Source organism: Lipotes vexillifer, unplaced genomic scaffold (genome assembly GCF_000442215.2).
Source record: "Lipotes vexillifer unplaced genomic scaffold, Lipotes_vexillifer_v1.1 scaffold2116, whole genome shotgun sequence".
In the NCBI taxonomy this organism is placed as follows: Eukaryota; Metazoa; Chordata; class Mammalia; order Artiodactyla; family Lipotidae; genus Lipotes; species Lipotes vexillifer.
This window is the reverse complement of record NW_006791713.1, coordinates 700,523-720,490: the sequence shown is the minus strand read 5'-3', so window position 1 is coordinate 720,490 and position 19,968 is coordinate 700,523. Positions and strand designations below refer to the sequence as shown.

The 19,968-nt window shown below is 40.7% G+C and overlaps 1 protein-coding gene across 1 annotated transcript in view; it reads left to right on the top strand.

Moving 5' to 3' along the window:
- Positions 1–19,968, top strand: part of IFT88 (intraflagellar transport 88) — a 69,010-nt gene that overhangs the window by 20,245 nt on the left and 28,797 nt on the right. The window contains exons 11-15 of the mRNA XM_007464509.1: positions 296–527; positions 1,496–1,566; positions 8,873–8,959; positions 14,383–14,482; positions 19,006–19,092. Of these exons, the coding sequence (XP_007464571.1) occupies positions 296–527; positions 1,496–1,566; positions 8,873–8,959; positions 14,383–14,482; positions 19,006–19,092 (577 nt within the window). The remainder of the gene's footprint in view (positions 1–295; positions 528–1,495; positions 1,567–8,872; positions 8,960–14,382; positions 14,483–19,005; positions 19,093–19,968) is intronic.

Below are 19,968 nucleotides of genomic sequence, written 5' to 3'. Positions count from 1 at the left end.
ATCGAGGAATGACTGCAGGTGGGCACAGGTTCTCTTTTTGGGGTGATGGAAATGACAAAGTAGGAATGTGGTTATGGTTCCACAACTGTGTTAATATAGCCATAATTATTGAATCATACACTTAAAATAAGTGAATTTTATGATGTGTAAAGTAAACCTCAATATAGCTTTAACAAAACAAAACAAAAAAGAAGTAAAGTGGGAAAGAAAAGAAGGAAATTATTTGTGGAATGTCTTGATTGCCATGCTAGGGAGTTCAGACCTTTAAAGCGAATCCATGTTTATTTTTCTCTAGGATTAAGATTATGCAGAACATTGGTGTTACATTTATTAAAACTGGGCAGTATTCAGATGCCATTAATTCATTTGAGCACATAATGAGTGTGGCAGCAAACCTGAAGGCAGGCTTCAACCTCATTCTCAGTTGCTTTGCTGTTGGAGATCGAGAGAAAATGAAGAAGGCCTTCCAGCAACTGGTTGCTGTTCCGTCAGAGGCTGATGAGGGTGGGAGATACACGTCACCAAACGTGAGTGTGCGGAAGGCTGTCATGAGGCCAGCTCCGAATTACCTGCGCTTGTCTCCAGAAGTGAGAAAGTTGGAGTGGATGACATTCCAGGTTTCTCCCAGCCCTGTATTCATGTGTTTTATCATTTTCATTTGTTATTTAAATTAGGTTGACACCAGGGCTGTTGAAATAGGGCTAGAGATTATGGTTAAAACAGGCTGCACAATTTTAGTCAAAAAAACAAAAAGGAGAATCTTAGGAAAAATCGTCATTCTTTAATGTTATTTTATATGGAGTCATACCCTGTGCACTTGCCTGTGTTGATACATCACAATGCATAGTAATGTCAGTTTCATAAATCGAACCTAATAGATCTTCCTGATAGGGTGTAAGGGTGTCGCAGCATAGTGGCTGGCCCCACTACTCAGTACTTAACTCTCCTTGTTCCTCTGTATTTAAAATAGCACTAATTATAACAACCTACTGTGTAGGGTTGTAAGGATTAAATGAGGTAATGCATGTGAAATGCTTAAAATAGTACCTGGAACATAGTAAGTGCTGGGTAGATGTTATATACCTTATATAACTTTCATATTGAGAAAAAGTCATATATGTTGTGAAAGAAATCATCTATGTTTTCAATAGGAAGTTGCAGTATGGATCATACTAAGTAACTGATGATCATTAAAGCATTTATATCTGAGTTAAGAATTTATAACGTCACACATTTGTACTAACAGCCACAGCTTCTGTGTACTTGGCCCTATTCTTTCCAGCCTGACCTTGTATCAGCTGCTAGAATCTATGTTAGTTCGGTGGAGAATGTGATAGGTAATCAGAAGCAAGAAGAAAAAGTTTACTTTACCTAAGGGGACATAGTTTAGAAAGATTAATATATTCTCCGTTTCATACAGCTAGCCTAGTGGTGAGGTTGATTAGAAATCTAGTTCTTGATTCTTACTTCTGAATCACTCATTTTTTCCCCCCAGGATGACCCACATACTAATTTAGTGATTGAAGCTATAAAAAATGATTATCTAAGGCAAATGGAACGTGAAAGGTAATATTTTGGGCACTTCATGATTAAAACTTGATAATGTAGTCTTAACTTCTGTAAGAGTTGAATATGCATTCTGATCATTTCTTTCAAAACTTGTTGTATTCAGTATATTTCTTGAATAGTGCTGTCGTTTCACCATTTCTACACTCTACCGGATTCTTTTTTCTCCTTCAATATAATCTCAGTCCTCATGCTAATTCCAATTATTATTTCTGTTACTCTTGCTATTTCTCTGTAATTTGCTTTCCCTCTGCCTCTGGTGCAATATTAGAACTTTGTTCATATTACCTTTGTTCAAAAATTTATATCTCTCTGTATTTTTATCATGCCCCCCAATTAAATTTCAACTCCCAAAGACAAAATTATTTATTTCATTTCTTCCTTTCTCCAATATGGTACCTAGTCTCTGTCAAGTATGGCTTGCACCTTCTAATATTTATTGAATATGCAACAGGTATCTTAGAAGTTATATCACATCACAGAGGGCTCTTAGTTTGTTTTTTTTTTAATTGTGATAAAATACACATAACATAAAATTTATCTTAACCAAGATATGTAATTCTTCATTTCAAAGGTATTGGTAGGTGCATTCACATTGATTTGTAGCCAGTCTCCAGAACTCTTTTTATCTTCCAAACTGCAGCTCTGTACCCACTAAACAACTCTCATCCCCCTCCCTCAGCCCCTGGCAGCCACCACTCTGCTTTCTGTCTATGAATGTGACCTGCTCTAGGGACCTCATGGAAGTGGAATCACGGTACTGTCTGTCTGTCTGTGACTCGCTTTTCATCCACGGTGTAGCAGGATTTCCTTCCTTTTTAAGGCTGAATAATATTCCATTGTGTGGATGGAGGGCCCTTAATCTTTAGGATTTGGTTTAACAGTAAAAATTAAACTTACACTTCTGAGTACAAATAAAAACCCCAGAAATTGTGTGTACAACAAAATGAGAAGAAAGGTAGAGACAAGAGGGCAAATCATCAAGGGACCCGGGGGCTTGAGGGACAGCATGGCAGTGATTCCCCTCACATTGCTCAGACTTGGAGCTGAAGAAGCTGGCAGTCAGAAAGCCAGGGGCTGCATTTTTTAAAAAGGCCCTAAGAAAAGCCAGAGGACAAGGTAAGGGGTAGGCTAGCAAGACAGAAAACTTTCAGACAAATGCCACAGAAAAAAGCTGTGGTCCCATCCCCACACATGCCAGTAACAGCCAAGTGGCTGCCTAGACTTCCATCCTCCCAGGGCTGTAAGGAGACACTCAGTACCCCAGCAGACCAAGTAGGGAGCAGGACTTGAACCCCCAAGGCCCTTACGGAGCCCTGCCGCTCTGACTCTGTGGTGTAGTGGACAGCACGTGGGGAGCCTGGAACTCCACCCACCCAGCAGTAACAGGGCGCTCTTGACCCTCCCTCCTGGTGGTGTCAGAGGGGCAGTGGGGAATCAGGGCCTCGGTCATCACTCAGCCGTAGCAAGACCACCCCACCATGGTGTCAGTAGGGACCGGGGGACGCAGGGACTCCCATCCCACCCAGCAGAAACAAGGACCTCCTCCCACGTAGGTGTCAAAGCAGGCTGTGCGGGGAATATGGGCTTCTCCCCTTATCTGGCATGTGATGCGGTGGTGTCAGGATAGACAGCTAAAACAGAAGATTTAAATAAAATTCAGTCTTTTTTTTTCTACATCACTTTCTTTCTTTCACAATAAAATACAAAAGCATTCAGCTCTTTAAAGTACATCACTTGGGGCTTCCCTGGTGGTGCAACCGTTAAGAATCCACCTGCCAACACAGGGGACACGGGTTCGAGCTCTGGTCCGGGAAGATCCCACATGCCGCGGAGCAACTAAGCCCGTGCACCACAACTGCTGAGCCTGCACTCTAGAGCACGCGAGCCACAATTACTGAGCCCACGTGTGCCACAGCTACTGAAGCTCATGCACCTGGAGCCTGTGCTCCGCCACAAGAGAAGCCACCGCAATGAGAAGCCTGTGCACCACAGCGAAGAGTAGCCCCCACTTGCCACAACTAGAGAAAGCCCACGTGCACGCACAGCAACGAAGACCCAATGCAGCCAAAAATAAAATAAATAAATAATTTTAAAAAATAAATAACAAAATACATCACTTGCCCAAATCTTCAGAATCAGGGTGAAAGTAGTATTGAAGAGCCTGAATGAACATTATTTTATTTTTACTTTTTTATTGAAATGTAGTTGATATACTATATATATATTTATTTTAGATTCTTTTCCATAGGTTATTACAAGATACTGAGTATAGTTCTCTGTGCTATGCAGTAGGTTCTTGTTGGTGCGCGGGCTTCTTATTGCGATTGCTTCTCTTGTTGCGGAGCACAGGCTCTAGGCACGTGGGCTTCAGTAGTTGTGGCATGCGGGCTCAGTAGTTGTGGCTCGCGGGCTCTAGAGCCCAGGCTCAGTAGTTGTGGTGCACGGGCTTAGTTGCTCCACGGCATGTGGGATCTTCCCGGACCAGGGATTGAACCGGTGTCCCCTGCATTGGCAGGCGGATTCTTAACCGCTGCACCACCAGGGAAGTCCCGGTTATCTATTTTATATATAGTAGTGTGTATATTTTAATCCCAAACTCCTAGTTTATCACCCCCCCTTCCCCTTTGGTAACCATAAGTTTATTTTCTATGCCTGTGAGTCTGTTTCTGTTTTGTAAGTAAGTTCGTTTGTGTCATTTTTTTAGATTTCATGTAGAAGTAATATCGTATGATATTTGTCTTTGTCTGGCTTACTTCACTTAGTATGATCATCTCTAGGTCCACCCATGTTGCTGCAAATGGCATTATTTCATTCTTTTTTTATGGCTGAGCAGTATTCCATTGTGTATATATACCACATCTTCTAAAATTCAGTCTTATAATGTAAAAATGTCCAAGTTTCTTTTTCTTTTTTTTTTTTTGGCTGTGCCGTGGCTTGTGGGGGGTCTCAATTCCCTGACCAGGGATTGAACCTGGGCCACGGCAGTGAAAGCCTGGAATCCTAACCACTGGACCACCAGGGAATGTCCAAGTTTTGATCAAGAATCACTCGTCATACCAAGAACCAGGAATATCTCAAACAGTGAAAAAAGATAGTTCATAGATGCCAACACTGAGATGACAGAGATGTTAGAATTATGTGACAAATTTTAAAGCAATCATGATAAAAGTGCTTCAACAAGCAATTATGAACACACTTAAATGACAAAATAGCCTCAGAAAAGAAATAGAGTCTCAGCAAAGAAATGATATAAAGAAAAGCCAAATGGAAATTTTAGAACTGAAGAATATAACAGCTGAAATGAAAAGCTCAGTGGAGGGACTCAACAGGAGAATGAAGGGGAGCCAGGAGAGATTTGGTGACTGGAAGAGAAAATGGAAATTATCCAGTCTGAACAAATAGAGAAAATAGGCTAAAAACCAAAACAACCAGAGCCTCAGGGACCTCTGGGACTATTACAAAAGAACCAACATTTGTGTCATCAAATCTGGGAAGGAGAGCTGAAGGGGATTAGGCTAAAGAAATAATAGCTGATAACTCCCTAAATTTGGCAAGGAAAATAAACTTACAGTACAAGGAGCTGAAGAAATCCCAAGGAGGATAAACCCAAGAAAATCCATGTCATGATATATCATGATTAAACTTCTGAAAATTAAAAACACGAAGTCTTTTTTCCTTAAAATATTTATTTTATTTATTTGGCTGTGCCAGGACTTAGTTGTGGCGTGCAGAATCTTCGATCTTCTTTGAGGCTCGCCAGCTCCTTAGTTGTGGCATGCGAACTCTCAGTTGCGGCATGTGGGATCTAGTTCCATGACCAGGGATTGAACCCAGGCCCCCTGCCTTGGGAGTGTGGAGTCTCAAACCCTGGGCCAGAAGGGAAGTCCCTAAAATCACAAAGTCTTGTAAGGACGCAGAGAAAACAACCGATAAGGGAAATGCAATTAGAATGACAATGGGAAAGTCTTAAATCAATAACCTAAGCTCCCAGCTTAAGAACCTAGAAAAAGTATAAAATAATTAAGCTGTAAGGATGTATTGTACAGCACAGGGAATATAGCCAATATTTTGTAACTATAAATGGACTATAACCTTTAAAAATTGTGAATCACTATGTTGTACACCTGAAACTTATAAGTTTCAGGGATTTTATATATATATATTAATATTTTTCAGGTATTATATATTTTATATATATATAATGTACATCAACTATACCTCAATTAAAAAATAAAGAACCTAGAAAAAGAAGAGCAAAATCAACCCAAAAGAAGCAGAAGGAAAGAAATAATAAAAGAACAGAAATCATTGGCACTGAAGAGAGAAACAATACAGAACATCAGTGAAACAGCTGATTCTTTGAATAGGTCAGTAAAGTTAACAAACTTCTAACAAGACTGATGAAGGTAAAAGAGAGAAGACCCAAATTACTAGTATTAGGAACAAAATAGTAGCTATCACTACAGACCCTGCAGACATCAGAAAGATATTAAGGAAATACTACAGACAACCCTGTACACATAAATTTGAAACTTAGACAAAATGGACCACTTTCTTAAAAAACCCAAACTACCACAACTCACTTAATGTGAAATAGATCGTTTGAATAGCCCTTTGGATGTTAAGGAAATTGAATTTATAAGGCAAATCTCCAGACCTATATGATTTTAGTAGAGAATTCTAGAAAATGTTTAAAGAAGAATAAACGTCATTTCTATACAGTCTCTTCCAGAAAATAGTTCATTTTATGAACTAGTATTACTCTGATACCAAAATAAAACAGAAGAGACAGAAAACTACAGAAAAATATCTTATGACTATAGGTTAAAAATTCTTAAGAAAATATTAGCAAACCAAAAATACTAACACAATAGGAAAAGAATTATGTGCCATGACTAATTTGGATTTATCCCAAGGCTACAAGAATGGTTTACCATCTAAAATTCAATTAATATGATACAGGATATCAGTAAAACAAAGGACAAAAGCCACATGATCATCTCAGTAAACCAAAAAAAAAAAAAGGGAAAATTTGGGGGGGACAAAATCCAAAATCCATATTGGATTTTGTTTAACAAACAAACAAACAAAACTTCAACAAAAGCTAGAAGTAGAAAGGAGGTTGCTCCATCTGATAAAGGACATCTATGAAAAACCGACAGTTTCACATTATAATACTTAATGGTGAAAGACAGAAAGAAAAGTAACTAAAAGACTTATCCAGATTGGAGAGAAGTAAAACTTATCTCTGTTTGAAGATCACGTGATCTTGTATATAGAAGATCCTAAGGAATGCACTAAAAAAATTTACCACTGATAAACGAGTTCAGCAAGGTTCCAGAGTAAAAGATAAACATGCAAGAATCAACAGAATACTATAGAAGTGTGGTACACAGTGCTAGTGAGCTATCTGAAAATGAAATCAACAATTACATTTAACAGTAGCGTAAAAAATAATTTATTAGGAATAAATTTAACAAATGAAATGCAAAACTTGTACTCTGAGAACTGTAAAACATCATTGGAAGAAATGCTAAATAAATGGAAAGAGATCACATGTTTATAGATAGGCACTTAGTATTGCTAAGATGGCAGTGCTCCCCAGATTACAGATTCAGTGTAATCCCTATCAAAATCCCAGTAGTGTTTTTGCAGAAAGTGACAAGGTGATCCTAAACTTCATATGGAAATGTAAGGAATCCAGAATAGCCAAAACAATGTTGAAAAAGAATAGAAAAGTTCGAGGACTCAAGCTACAAAGCGACACTAATTAAGACAGTGTGATAATACTTTATGTTAGAAGCATAAAGACATACATAAAATTCAATGGGATGGAATTGAGAGTCCAGAAATAAACTCTTACGTTTATAGTCAATAAAACTGTCAGGACAATTCCATGGGGAAAGGATAGTCTTTTCAGCAAATGGTGCTGGAACAATTGAATATGCTCATGCAAAAGAGTGAAGTTGGACTTCTCTCTCACACCATACAGAAAAATTACTTCAAAATGGATCATAGACCTAGCAGTAAGAACTAGAATTACAAAATTCTTAGGAAAAAAACATAGAAGTAAATATTATTGACCTGTGTTAGGCAGTGGTTTCTTAGGTATGAAAAAAATAGGTAAATTGGACTTCATCAAAATTAAAGGCTTTTATTCTTCAAAGTACACCATCAAGAATGTGAAAACAACCTAATAAATGGGAGAAAATACTTGCAATAAGCCGTGTATCCAAGAAGGGACCTGCTTCTACAGTAGGTAGAAGAGCTCTTCCAGCTCGATACTAAAAATGCCAAAACCTAATGAAAAATATACAAAGGATATGAATAGACATTTTTTCAAAACATATTCAAATGGCAATAAGCACATGAAAAGATGCTTAACTTCAGTATTCACTAGGGACATGCAACTCAAAACCGCAGTGAGATAGCACTTCACACCCACTAGTGTGACTGAATCAAAAAGACAGATAATAACAAGTGTTGATGCAGATGTGGAGAAGTTGAAACCTTGTATGCTCATGGTGGGAATGTAAACTGGTACAGCCGCTCTGGGAAAGTCTGGAAGTTCTTCATAGACAACGTATGACCCAGCAGTTTGTCTCCTAGATACATACCCAAAAGAAATTAGAGCATACATCCACATAATAACATAATAAGTTATACAGGAATATTCATAGCAGCATTATTCGTATCCAGAAAGTGGAAACAACCCAAATGTCCACAACTGATGAATGGGTAAAAAATATATGATCCATCCATGCAATGGAATATTATTTAGCCATAAAATGAGTGAAATACTGACATACGCTACAGTACACATGAACCTTGAGGACATTGTGATAAAGTGAAAGAAGGCAGTCACAAAAGACCACATATTCTATGATTCCATTTATAAAATGAAAGGTGAAGATTAGGCAAATCTATAGAGACGTGTAGTAGTTCAGTTTTAGTATTTACCACAGTTTCTGTAGTGGCAGTTTTCACCCTTTCATTTCCACAGACAGTGCAGATTATGCAGCTTCAGCTGCGGAGTCCTGTGTATCTCTCCTTCCTTCTTTCTCCCTCCCTTCCCCCACTTTCTTTCTTTCCTTCTTTCCTCAGAATGCATCACAGACCAAGAACTGCTGACCCCAAGGGCAGTCATGGCTTGCTGATTGCATTTCCCAGTCGTGGTTTTCAACCTGATTTGTAAACACATTGCTAGCATAGCTGCCCAGACAATGTTTACACTTACATTTTAAGAAATAAATCGAAACTTTTTATACCATACTTCTAAATATTTTTTGTTTGTTTGATATAGGAAAGCCATGGCAGAAAAATACATCATGACAGCTGCAAAACTCATTGCTCCTGTAATTGAAACATCTTTTGCTGTAGGTTATGATTGGTAAGAGAGAAATTCAGTATAACTGGATGGACATGCTGTTTTCTAGTTTATACTTTTATTGATTTAAAATTTTGTTATTAGAAAAGTAAATAAATAATTGCAAATATTGATTTCTACTTATCAGGCAAATACTGTTGTATGGTAAGTTTAGTATAGGCCACTTTAAAAGTTCTGACATATTTTTCTTATTGTTCATGTCATTTTGTAAATTAAGTACTAAGGCAAGTGTGCTACATTTGATATGTGGGTACAGAATTGCTTTCATTGTATAAATTCCAGCCTGTGCCCTCTTCCTTTTTACTTTATCTTTTCTCATTATGTCCTTTTTCTACCTTAAATTTGTCAGTACTACTAAACTTTTTATCCTGAGCAATACCTCTCACACCTAAAAAGGCTGTTGTCTGTGGATATATTTCCCAGATAGGAGTGAAGGGTTTTTAGAGCTGGAAAAATCTTAGGTCATTTTTTGGATGAGTAGTTGAATTTGTTTCTTCCACCCAGTACGAGAATCCTCTTTATAGCATCCCATGTAGGTGCCGTTTATCCTCTGCTTGGATTCTTATGGTGTTCAAATCATTTGCTTTATTTCTGAATATCTCTAAGGGTTAGAAAATTCTTCATTGTATTGAATCCAATGTTGCCCTTCATGAAACTCTTTTCTATGATCTTTCGAACCAATATAGAGTGAGTCTGTGACCTCTTCTGCATGGTACCCTATCAGAATTTTTAAAGTCCAAGATACATGTACATGGTTAGAAAACCAAGTAAGTACAGAAGAGTTACAGCTCCCGTTTTCTAATTACTTTTCATGTTTCTTCTTGGTGGAAGTAACGTATGCTTTCTTTACCATATCCTCATTACGATTCAGATTCTCGCCATGGAATCCATTGTCTCCCTGGTTTACTTTGTTCTGGAGGCTTCATATTTGGCCCACGACGTTTGTTTTTCTGGTGTCTCCAGTTACCTTTCTGTCTTCTCTTGCACTCTTTGCTTCTCTTAGGTTATTTGGAGTTCTCCCTCTCGGAACTCTCCCTGCCCCAGTCTCTGTAAGCTCTTGGTTCCCTTAGGCTGGTGTTGAATGTCGTCTTGGGGTTTACCTTCATTTCTTTCCCATGTTGGATCCTCTTTCTTTTTGAACATCTTCTTTATTTTTTCCTTGATTTCTTCCTGAATAAGATCTGTCTGTGCATGTCTGTAAGTGTCTAATTTTGTCCTCATTCTTGATTGATCATTTATTTGATCAGGTATAATACCCTAAGTTGTAACTTGTTTTCTCTTAGAACTCAAAAAGCATTTCTTCACTGTTAACTAGCACTGTTGCTGATTAGAGTTCTGATGCTAGTCTCATCCTTGCTATTTGTAGGTGACCTGCAGTTTCTTTCTGGTAATTTTTATAATTTTCTCTGTAGCTTTGTTCTGAAATTTCATAATGTGTTTAAATTTGTCTTTTTTTTTTTTTTCTATTTTCCTCTTAAGCACTCAATAGACCCCTCAATTTGCAGTCTGTTTTCTTTAATTTGAGAAAATGTTATACTATTTCTCTGCTAATTTACTTCCTTTTCCAGTTATAAATTTCTATCAGGGCTTCCCTGGTGGCGCAGTGGTTGAGAGTCTGCCTGCCGATGCAGGGGACACGGGTTCGTGCCCCGGTCCAGGAGGATCCCACATGCCGCGGAGCGGCTGGGCCCGTGAGCCATGGCCGCTGAGCCTGCGTGTCCGGAGCCTGTGCTCCACAACGGGAGAGGCCACAGCAGTGAGAGGCCCACGTACCGCAAAAAAAAAAAAAAAAAAAAAAATTCTGTCAGTTGGATTTGGACTTCCTTGTCACTTATCTTTCTTATATTTTCCAACTCTGGTTCTGCTTTGCTTTCTGGGAGACTTCTTTGAATTTCTCATTCAACTATTCCATTTAATTGTTTTATTTTACATTTCCAAGAGCACGTTCTTTTTCTCTGGCTGTTGTCATTGTTGAGTATGAGGGGAGGTCTGCAGGCTCCCCTGTCCACTATCTGGAGATGGCGGTCAGTGGTTCCTGCTGCCCAGCTCAGCACTTCACTCCCCATCCCTGGATCCCCAGCCTCACCTAGAGCAGGAAGCACCCTCCTCCGTGGCACTTTCTTACTGTAGCCTCCTTTTCTCTGCTTCGTAAGCCAGCATGCTTTTCATCCTTCCAGAAATTGTATTTCTCATGGGGGCAGGAATGGGAAATAGTGCACCTGCTACTGTTCTGAATCAGCGGTTTTGCCAATTATTGCTGATAGTGAGGTAAAGTCTTTCTTCAAAGTGTTTTCTCTTTTCAGATAAACAGTTCCAGTTTTTTCATCCATTTCAGATACAGTGTGTTTCTCTAAAACGGCTGGTTTTCAACCTGACTGTTGCTCGCCTAGTTTATAAACAAGTTCCTTAAAATGTCCCTGTATCTGTACATGTACTCCACATATGTTTTGATCAATGTATAGTACAAGTCACTCTATCCCTTTCTGTGAACACCAAATGTTGGTTGTAACCTAAGATCTCCTTGATTTGGGAGACAAGCATCTCACAGTAAATGAACTCTGTTCATCTTTAATTATACTGAATAGTAAATGTTGTTTTACTGTTAACTAAATCTAACTTGAATTCTCTTAATGTTTACTAAATCATATACATTTAATTTTCTAATGTTTTTAGCTTTTTAAGAAGATGATTATAGTTGTGTCTTCGCAATCTAGTAGTTGGTATGTAAGTGAAATTTTAAGTATTTATAAAATGCCAACCAGTTTGAGTGAAATTTTCCACTAATTTAACATTTTAACTTATCAAAGCTAATTACTTTTGTCATATTAGATTTTTTAAAATTTTATTTATTTTATTTTTAGCTGCATTGGTTCTTTGTTGCTGCGCGCGGGCTTTCTCTAGTTGTGGCAAGCGGGGGCTACTCCTCATTATGATGCACAGGCTTCTCATTGCGGTGGCTTTTCTTTGTGTGGAGCACGGGCTCTAGGCTCACAGGCTTCAGTAGTTGTGGCTCACAGGTTCTAGAGCACAGACTCAGTAGTTGTGGCTCATGGGCTTAGTTGTTCCACGGCATGTAGGATCTTCCAGGACCAGGGCGTGCATTGTCAGGCAGATTCTTTTGCTGATTTAAAAATTCTCTCTTTGTCTTTGATTTTAGATAGTTTTATTACAATGTATCATAGCGAAAATTGCTTTGAGTTGAACTTTTGGGGTTGTCTCTTAGTTTCATGAACTTGTATGTCCACATTTCTCCCCAGATTTGGGAAGTTCTCAGCCATTATTTCTTTTTTAAAAAATTTTATTGAATTATAGTTGATTTACAGTGTTGTATACAACAACAACAAAAATTTATTGTTTATTGCAGGCCAGTTGGAAGTTCAGGATAAAAAGTATCTGCCTTTGAGAAATTTAAGTTCAGCTAATGTTGGTTGTCACCTAAGATCTCCTTGATTAGCTAAGTAGACAGATAATTATATTAGATTAGCTAAGTAGACAGATAATTATATTAGCAATCACAAAGCATTGTAACTGCTATGTTAAACTAACGTAACAAGTTATGTTTTATTGTGTGCTGTGTGATTTCTTATTCCCAGTTGCTAATGCTAATGTAGTTTGTTGTCATGGTGTCATGGAAGGCTCCCCAGATTAAATGACATTTGGGCTGAGGCTTGAAGGATTAGTAGGAATAAAAGTGGGGGAAGGGAGGGAGGGTGTTGTAAGTAGAGAGAAGAGTGTCTCAAGGGCCGAGATGTTGGCAGCCCTTCTTGTATAGATTCTTCTGGATAATTAGCCCAAAGGTTCTAAGGCATCCTGTCTGTCTAGCATGGTGGGAGCTTTGTTCCATCCTTAGAAAATTGAGAAAAAAAGTGACTCCAGTAATTTTCTGTGGGGCTTAATCCCTTTGCAGAATCCTGTTTGGCAACAGGAGGGGAAGAGCATCATGCTTTTGTCTTTGAGCCACTTGATTTGTTGACAGCAGCTCAGGGAATGAGTCAGCGTCTTAAATATTTCCCACTTTCCTGATCTTCCACATCTTTGGGTTTGTGAGCCCCTCTTCCTGGAACACCCCTCCCCTTTTGTCAAATCGATTCATCCTTTTCCCTTAAACCGAGCTCAGACATATCTGGAATACCTTTCCTAGTGTCTCCACCCCTCCATTCCTGTATTTCTTCACTGTGGTTCTTACATCTAACTCAGTTTACAGGTCTGCTTCCCCTCGAGGGCAAGAACTGTATTTTGTGTGTCCTGGTAGCCCTGTACCAGACGTAATGTCTCACACGTTGTAGACATTCGGTGACTGTTTGCTGCATGCGTTGTGGAATAGAGGGTTTCCCCCTTATTTTGGGGAGCCCTTCACGCTGCTTTGCTGAGAGGGTCCTCCAGGGGGGTTTCACATCCTCTCTCACCACTCCAAGCAGAAGGGCTGTTTTATAAATCAGGGTTTAAAAAATGTTCTGCTTGAAGAAAGGGATCTTCTGCTTTAATAATTTTATTGTTTAATTTTATTTTTTTTAATTATATATTTATTTATTTGGCTGCGCCGGGTGTTAGTTGCAGCATGCGGGATTTAGTTCCCTGACCAAGGATTGAACTCCGGCCCCCTGAATTGGGAGCGTGGAGTCCTAACCACTGGTCCGCCAGGGAAGTCCCAGTATTTTTAAATTATTGGTCTAAGCTAGTGGCTTTGAAACATTTTTGAGTCAGACCCTCAGTGAGAAAACGACGCAGCACCGCCTTGCCCTTGTTACGCACAGCCCTTTGATACCTTTTCTCTTCTGTTATTTGAAAGGTCATGACCCTCAATTTGAAAAGCATTAGTCTTGGTGCAGCGGGCTTTGGTAGCAATAGAAATTGGGCTCAAGTTCTTACTTGGCAGTTTTTTACTTGTGCGACTTATTTTTGTATCTATGACATGAGATAATGCCAGTCTTTCAGGGCTGTGGTGAGGACTAAATGTGTTCATGTTTACAGGAGTTGGCACATTGCCTGATGTTTAGTTAACAGTAGATGTTCTGTGTGCCCTGAGCAATGGATCCATGAAAGTCTTCAAGTTTGTACACAAAAAATTAAATATATTCTCAAGTTCTGTAGAATTTTTCTTACCATCAGAGCATTTAAGATGAAAAAATATATAGGAACAGTTTTACCTGTTACAAACTGAAGTAGTTTTATTAATTTTAAAATGAGAATTTTATTTAAAATACCATAAATAATTAGACACGGCAAGAGGCTAATGAAAAATTGGCTGATAAAACGGGTTTGGAACTGAAGAGCTCTGTAACTTAATGCCTGTGTTGGAAGGAGTCAGGTGCTCAGTCCTACAGAACACTAGGGGCACTTTTAAACACTTTTGAAAAGTCACAGTTAAGAAAACCTAGATATATTAAAACAAAATAAAATAACCGTTTTTACGCTTTACTTTATAGGTGTGTTGAAGTTGTGAAAGCCTCTCAGTATGTAGAGCTGGCAAATGATCTGGAAATAAACAAAGCAGTTATGTACCTGAGACAAAAGGACTTTAACCAAGTAAGTTTAAAAAAATGTTTAGATGGACGTTAATGTTAACTGGTCAAAGCGATAATACCGTGAAACTCCTTTCTAGATTACTGTTACCTGTGATTATTCTGAAGTTGAATAATATTTTTATTTCTACCTTAACATAATTTCCTCTAATATAGCATGGTTTTAATTTTGACCTGTTTGTCCTGTTTCATTTTTTTTGGCCGCACGGCATGTGGGATCTTAGTTCCCTGACCACGGATTGAAACCATGTCCCCTGCAGTGGAAGCGTGGAGTCCTAATCACTGGACCACCAGGGAATTCCCCTGTTCTGTTTCTTAAAATATAAACGCTTGCCATGTAAAACATGGCTGCTAAATTACTAAACCGTATTCTAGTCCAGAGGTCAACTTTCCCCAGAGGTTTTCAAAGTGTTCCCTGAAGCTCAGAGGCTGTTCAGAGTCAGGGTTCCTACATGGGCAGTGGGGGAGGCCAGAAGCCGGAGCAGCAGCCTGGTGCCTGAGCAGCTCTCCTGGCATCTGTTTTACGTGTTTGGTTTACTCATTGACGTTGCGTTGGGCACGAAAGGAATCTGTCACTGGTCCCACCACTGTCCTGCCGCCTGGGGTGGGGTGGAACGATGCTCCCCTTCCACAGTCTGCCTCACAGGAGAACAGAAAAACAGCTTTTTAAAAGGGGGCGGGGATCACAAAGGAGAATAGAGAATGAAACTTGATACCCTAGTTTATAAAACCAGTGGTTAGTAGCATATATGCCTGCAATGTAGAAAACTCAGCTCTTCTGCGTTTAGACCCAGAGAGTGAGGGCCAGAGGGAGCCCCAGTGTCTTTCCTCCATGCTCTCCTGAGCCAGTTTTCAGGCTTTCTTCCTATTTAAGGCCTTCCATTTTCCTGGAGACAGTAGAAGTAACTGACCCCTTTGTCTTGGAGGAGGGAGAAGGGCATCTGCCCCGAGGATGTGAGAGAAGGGGAAGCAGCCCGGTGCTCATGGCGTTGTCGTGTGGTGAGGGCTAGGGCAGCACACCGGCTGGCCCACGGTGTGTATGGCTTCAGCGTGCTTAATGATTGTTTGTAAAGCATAAAAAGACTTTCTAGGTATCTTTGTGTCTGTTCTGCCATTTGAGCATCACACCCTTGGGCATTAAACATGCCACAGATGAAACTCTGATCCTGTTGGGATGCTGAAAAGTAGAAGTGAAGTGAGACAGATTGGTCTTTGCTATCTTGCTGGAGTCATCTGTGGACCACAAAAAATAATTTCGTGTCTGTGTGAGAGGTACTGTTACAGATGACAAAATAGAGAAACCATTTTCCGAGTTTTCTGTTGATACTTTTAAATGGTCTTTTTAGAAAGGTTTAACACTGTATTATCGTCCATGTTTTAAAGGTGTGTTCACTAAGGAATAAACCCGCTAATTTTTTCATATTTAAATTCATTTAACCCAAATCATATTGTTTGCTGCTTTCCTAGCTGTTCTCATTCAAAATATTTTTTGTTCCGTTTGCCTATATACAATTTTAATATCAGTTATTTTACTGATGTTTTAAAAATGTAACTTCTGCTTTCTTTTACATCACTGCTTTTACTTTGTGTTTCTTTCGTTGTGTATTGTAAGTGTGACGAGGTAGGTATAACACAGTCTTAGTTTGGAAGGAACACTTTTAGGTTAAAAAGGATTGGATTGACGTAACTCATAAAGTTCATTGATTAAGATGCTTTATTTATTTATTTATTTATGGCTGCTTGGGTCTTCATTGCTGCACGCGGGCTTTCTCTCGTTGCAGCGAGCGGGGGCTACTCTTCCTTGCGGTGCACGGGCTTCTCATTGCGGTGGCTTCTCTTGTTGCGGAGCATGGGCTCTAGGTGTGCGGGCTTCAGTAGTTGTGGCGCGCAAGCTCTAGAGCGTGGGCTCAGTAGTTGTGGCACACGAGCTTAGTTGCTCCGTGGCACGTGGGATCTTCCCGGACCAGGGCTCGAACCCATGTACCTTGCGTTGGCAGGCGGATTCTTAACCACTGTGCCACCAGGGAAGCCCGAAGATGCTTTACTTACAACTTGGCGTAATGTTGTAAATGTTTTTCAAAAAAAAAAATGCTGAAATTGAAATTTCAGAGTATGTTTTTTTTGTGGTGATAGTGTTGTTTTGTAGCAGAGAAAGAACTCCACTAAAGCCACAGGTGGATGGGGTGAAGGCCAGTGGTGGTGGACAGACATACCCAGAGGAAAGCTGAAGCCCGTAGCGGACGGCATCAGCCAGGAAAGAAAACCAAAACGGAGATTTGTCTATTTTCCTAATTCTTCTTGGGGAAAAAACCCCCAAACTAACAATGTTTATTTTCATTATTTGTTTTGCCATTTACAACCAAATTTTATTGTGAACTTTTATCTGTTTTTTTTTATAAGTTGATTTACATTATTTTACTTTTAAAAACAGAAATATTAGAGATGCATTCATTGAATGTGTAAAGAACAGTATGAAAACAGCCTATTTCAAAGCCAAAAATACCTGAGAATGTTCCTTTTATTAGAATATTTAGCCTTTTCAGGATAGTTGTAGTTTAGAAGCTTAAAATTTGAAATATGTTTTTACTCTGTCCATGTTTTTAAATGAATGTTTTAAGTTCTAAATATTTTTGTTAATTCTTCTGAGTAATAGCTTTGGGTTGCGTTGTTCTTTATGTATTGTTTGGATTCGTAGCAATCTTTTTTTTTTTTAATTAATTAATTAATTTATTTTTGGCTGTGTTGGGTCCTCATTGCTGCGTGTGGTCTTTCTTTAGTTGCGATGAATGGGGGCTACTCTTTGTTGCAGTGTGCGGGCTTCTCATTGTGGTGGCTTCTCTTGTTGTGGGGCACGGGCTCTAGGCGGGCTCTAGGCGCCTGGGCTTCGGTAGTTGGAGCGCACAGGCTCAGTAGATGTGGCACACGGGCTTAGTTGCTCTGCGGCATGTGGGATCTTCCCAGACCGGGGCTCGAACCCGTGTCCCCTGCATTGGCAGGCGGAAGCCCCCAGGGATTCGTAGCAATCTTGTGGGGAGAACAGATTTGGTGTTAAACGTAGTCTTAAAGTATTGTTATTGATGAGCCACAGATTAACAAATATCAGAATTTTAAGATCCAACCAGCACATTTCCTTGACTATAATATGAATAGCTGCTTTGAAAGCAGTGATATAAACTGATAACGTTCTGTTTTTAAAAAATTACCATTGTTGTTAGTTTGCTTTCGGGTTCTGCTTTATGGATGTCAGAAATGTCAGAGAACAGCCTTCGTCCCCTCTACAGTCTACTTGAGTCAGAGGATTCAATGGATATGTGAGTTATGCCTATTCACATGCCTTATATTTAATTAATTAATTATATTTGGTCGTGCCACAGGGCTTGTGGCGTCTTAGTTCCGTGACCAGGGGCTGAACCCACGCCCTCAGCAGCAACAGCGTGGAGTCCTCACCACTGGACCGCCAGGGAAGTCCCCACTTGCCTTATATTTTAAATTAGCACATACATTTATCGTGACACAATCTGAAAGTAAAGATAAAAACATCTCAATTCTTATTCAACGTGAAATGCAGCCTGTAAAGCTTAGAGGCTCCGAAGAGGAGCTGGGGATTGGGTAGGGTTGGTGAGGTCGCTTCTGCAGGGAATCACTTCCAGGTAAGTTTTAGGAGCTTCTTGTTATGGAAGAGCCTTCCAAGAAAGAAAGTGAGAAAGGGACTCTCACGATGGACGGTGTGGCGTTCGGGTTTTTCTCTTCCAGAATTTACTTTGTGGGGTTATAAACTAATGGTCTAGAAATTTCCAACGGTTTTCTCTCGAGTAATCAAGACCCTTTAAGAGAGCAGTTCTTTACTGCGCTATGACCGGGTGTGCAGGTCTCTTGCCCTTGGCCGCAGGGGAGTCAAGTGCTCGGTGGCCCGGCTCAGGGTTCGGACCGCACGGCGCCCACCGGCTCAGGGTTCGGACCGCACGGCGTCCACCGGCACAGGGCTTGGACCGCATGGGCATCCAGCAGCAGCAGCTGCGGCCCCTGCAGAAGCTGAGCAGGGCTTTGCTTGGACACAGCTGCTCCCCAGGAGCCAGTGGCCAAGCATTTTCTATTCAGTAAATGTATTGTAAAGGAAGGAAGGAAAACCACTTCTTTTTCCTGTTTCTGGTACCTCTCAGTAACTTCTAGGTGGAGGACTCATCCACCTCTCGTGCAAGGAGCCTGGCATCCCAAGTGTCCTGCCAGGTCGGGGCATCTCAGACTTGCCAGGGGGTAAAAATGTGCTTTAAATTCCTCATGGCTTCAGAGTGTAGTTACATTTGGATCTGTATCAGGTCACTTTGTGACACTCCCAGAATTGCTTTCTATCCCAGTTTTGAGAATTCTTTTTCACAAGTACTGATAATCAAGTGAAATTCTCATCTGTCATCTGTTTTCCTGAACACACTGATCACCCCTCTCTGCCTTCCCTGGTCTTGTCCCCAAACTTAAGCCTAAATGCTATCATATTACAAAGGTAATAACTGGCAGATATTTCATTTTTAGGCTGTAGAGACCTTAAAAATGTTTGAAAAAAAGGACAGTAGTGTGAAGAGTGCAGCTGCAACTAACCTCTCATTCCTGTATTATTTGGTGAGTTCTGCTTTTCATAACTACGTTGGTACTGTGGTATTTTTACGTTGCTGCCCAAGGAGGGGCTCTGGAGAAGCCGGGTGGAGAAGGGCAGCACGGCTGTGGTTGGTCTGGGGGCCGCTTGGGTGGTGCACGTGAGTGCGGGGCCATCTCAGAAGGAGGACAGAGGGAGGACCTGTGGAGCTGATCTCAGATGGGAAATCAGGGTTAGAGGTAAAATGCGTGGTTGTCTCTGTAGAGGTTTAAGCTTTGATGATAGATGCCATGGATGGAATGATTGTCTCCCCAAAATTCATCTTTGAAGCCCTAACACCCAACGTGACTGTATTTGGAGGTGGGGACTTAGGGTTAGCTGAGGTCATGAGGGGAGCCCCCATGATGGGATTAGTGCCTTTATTAGAGGAGAAGGGGACCAGAGCCCTGTGCCCTGTGAGGACACAGCAAGGAGGCCATCTGCAGATGTGGACGTGGGCCCTCACCGGATACCAGGCCTGCTGACCCCCTGATCTTCGACCTCCAGCCTCCGGAACTGTGAGAAGTAGCTGTGAATTGTTGAAGCCCCGTCTCTGGTACGCAGACAGCAGGCGGTGTCTCCAGGGTGTGAGCAGGGCACAGGGCTGGGGGCTGAGGAGGCCAGAGTGCAGATCCGTGGAGGAGACAGGAAAGGAACTAGCAAAGCATGACGGCTTTCGGGGGGCAGGCATCGTGAGAGCAGAGAGAGGGCACAGGAGAATGAAGGCCCCCAGGGCGGGGGAAGGCTCAGCCAATGCAGCCGAGCAAGGCTCAGCCCACCCTGCAGGACAGTCCACTGGAGCAGGGCTGGGCCTTTGCACCTGCAGCTGCCTGTGTTCTCCCCTCCCCTCCCTCCCTTCCCCC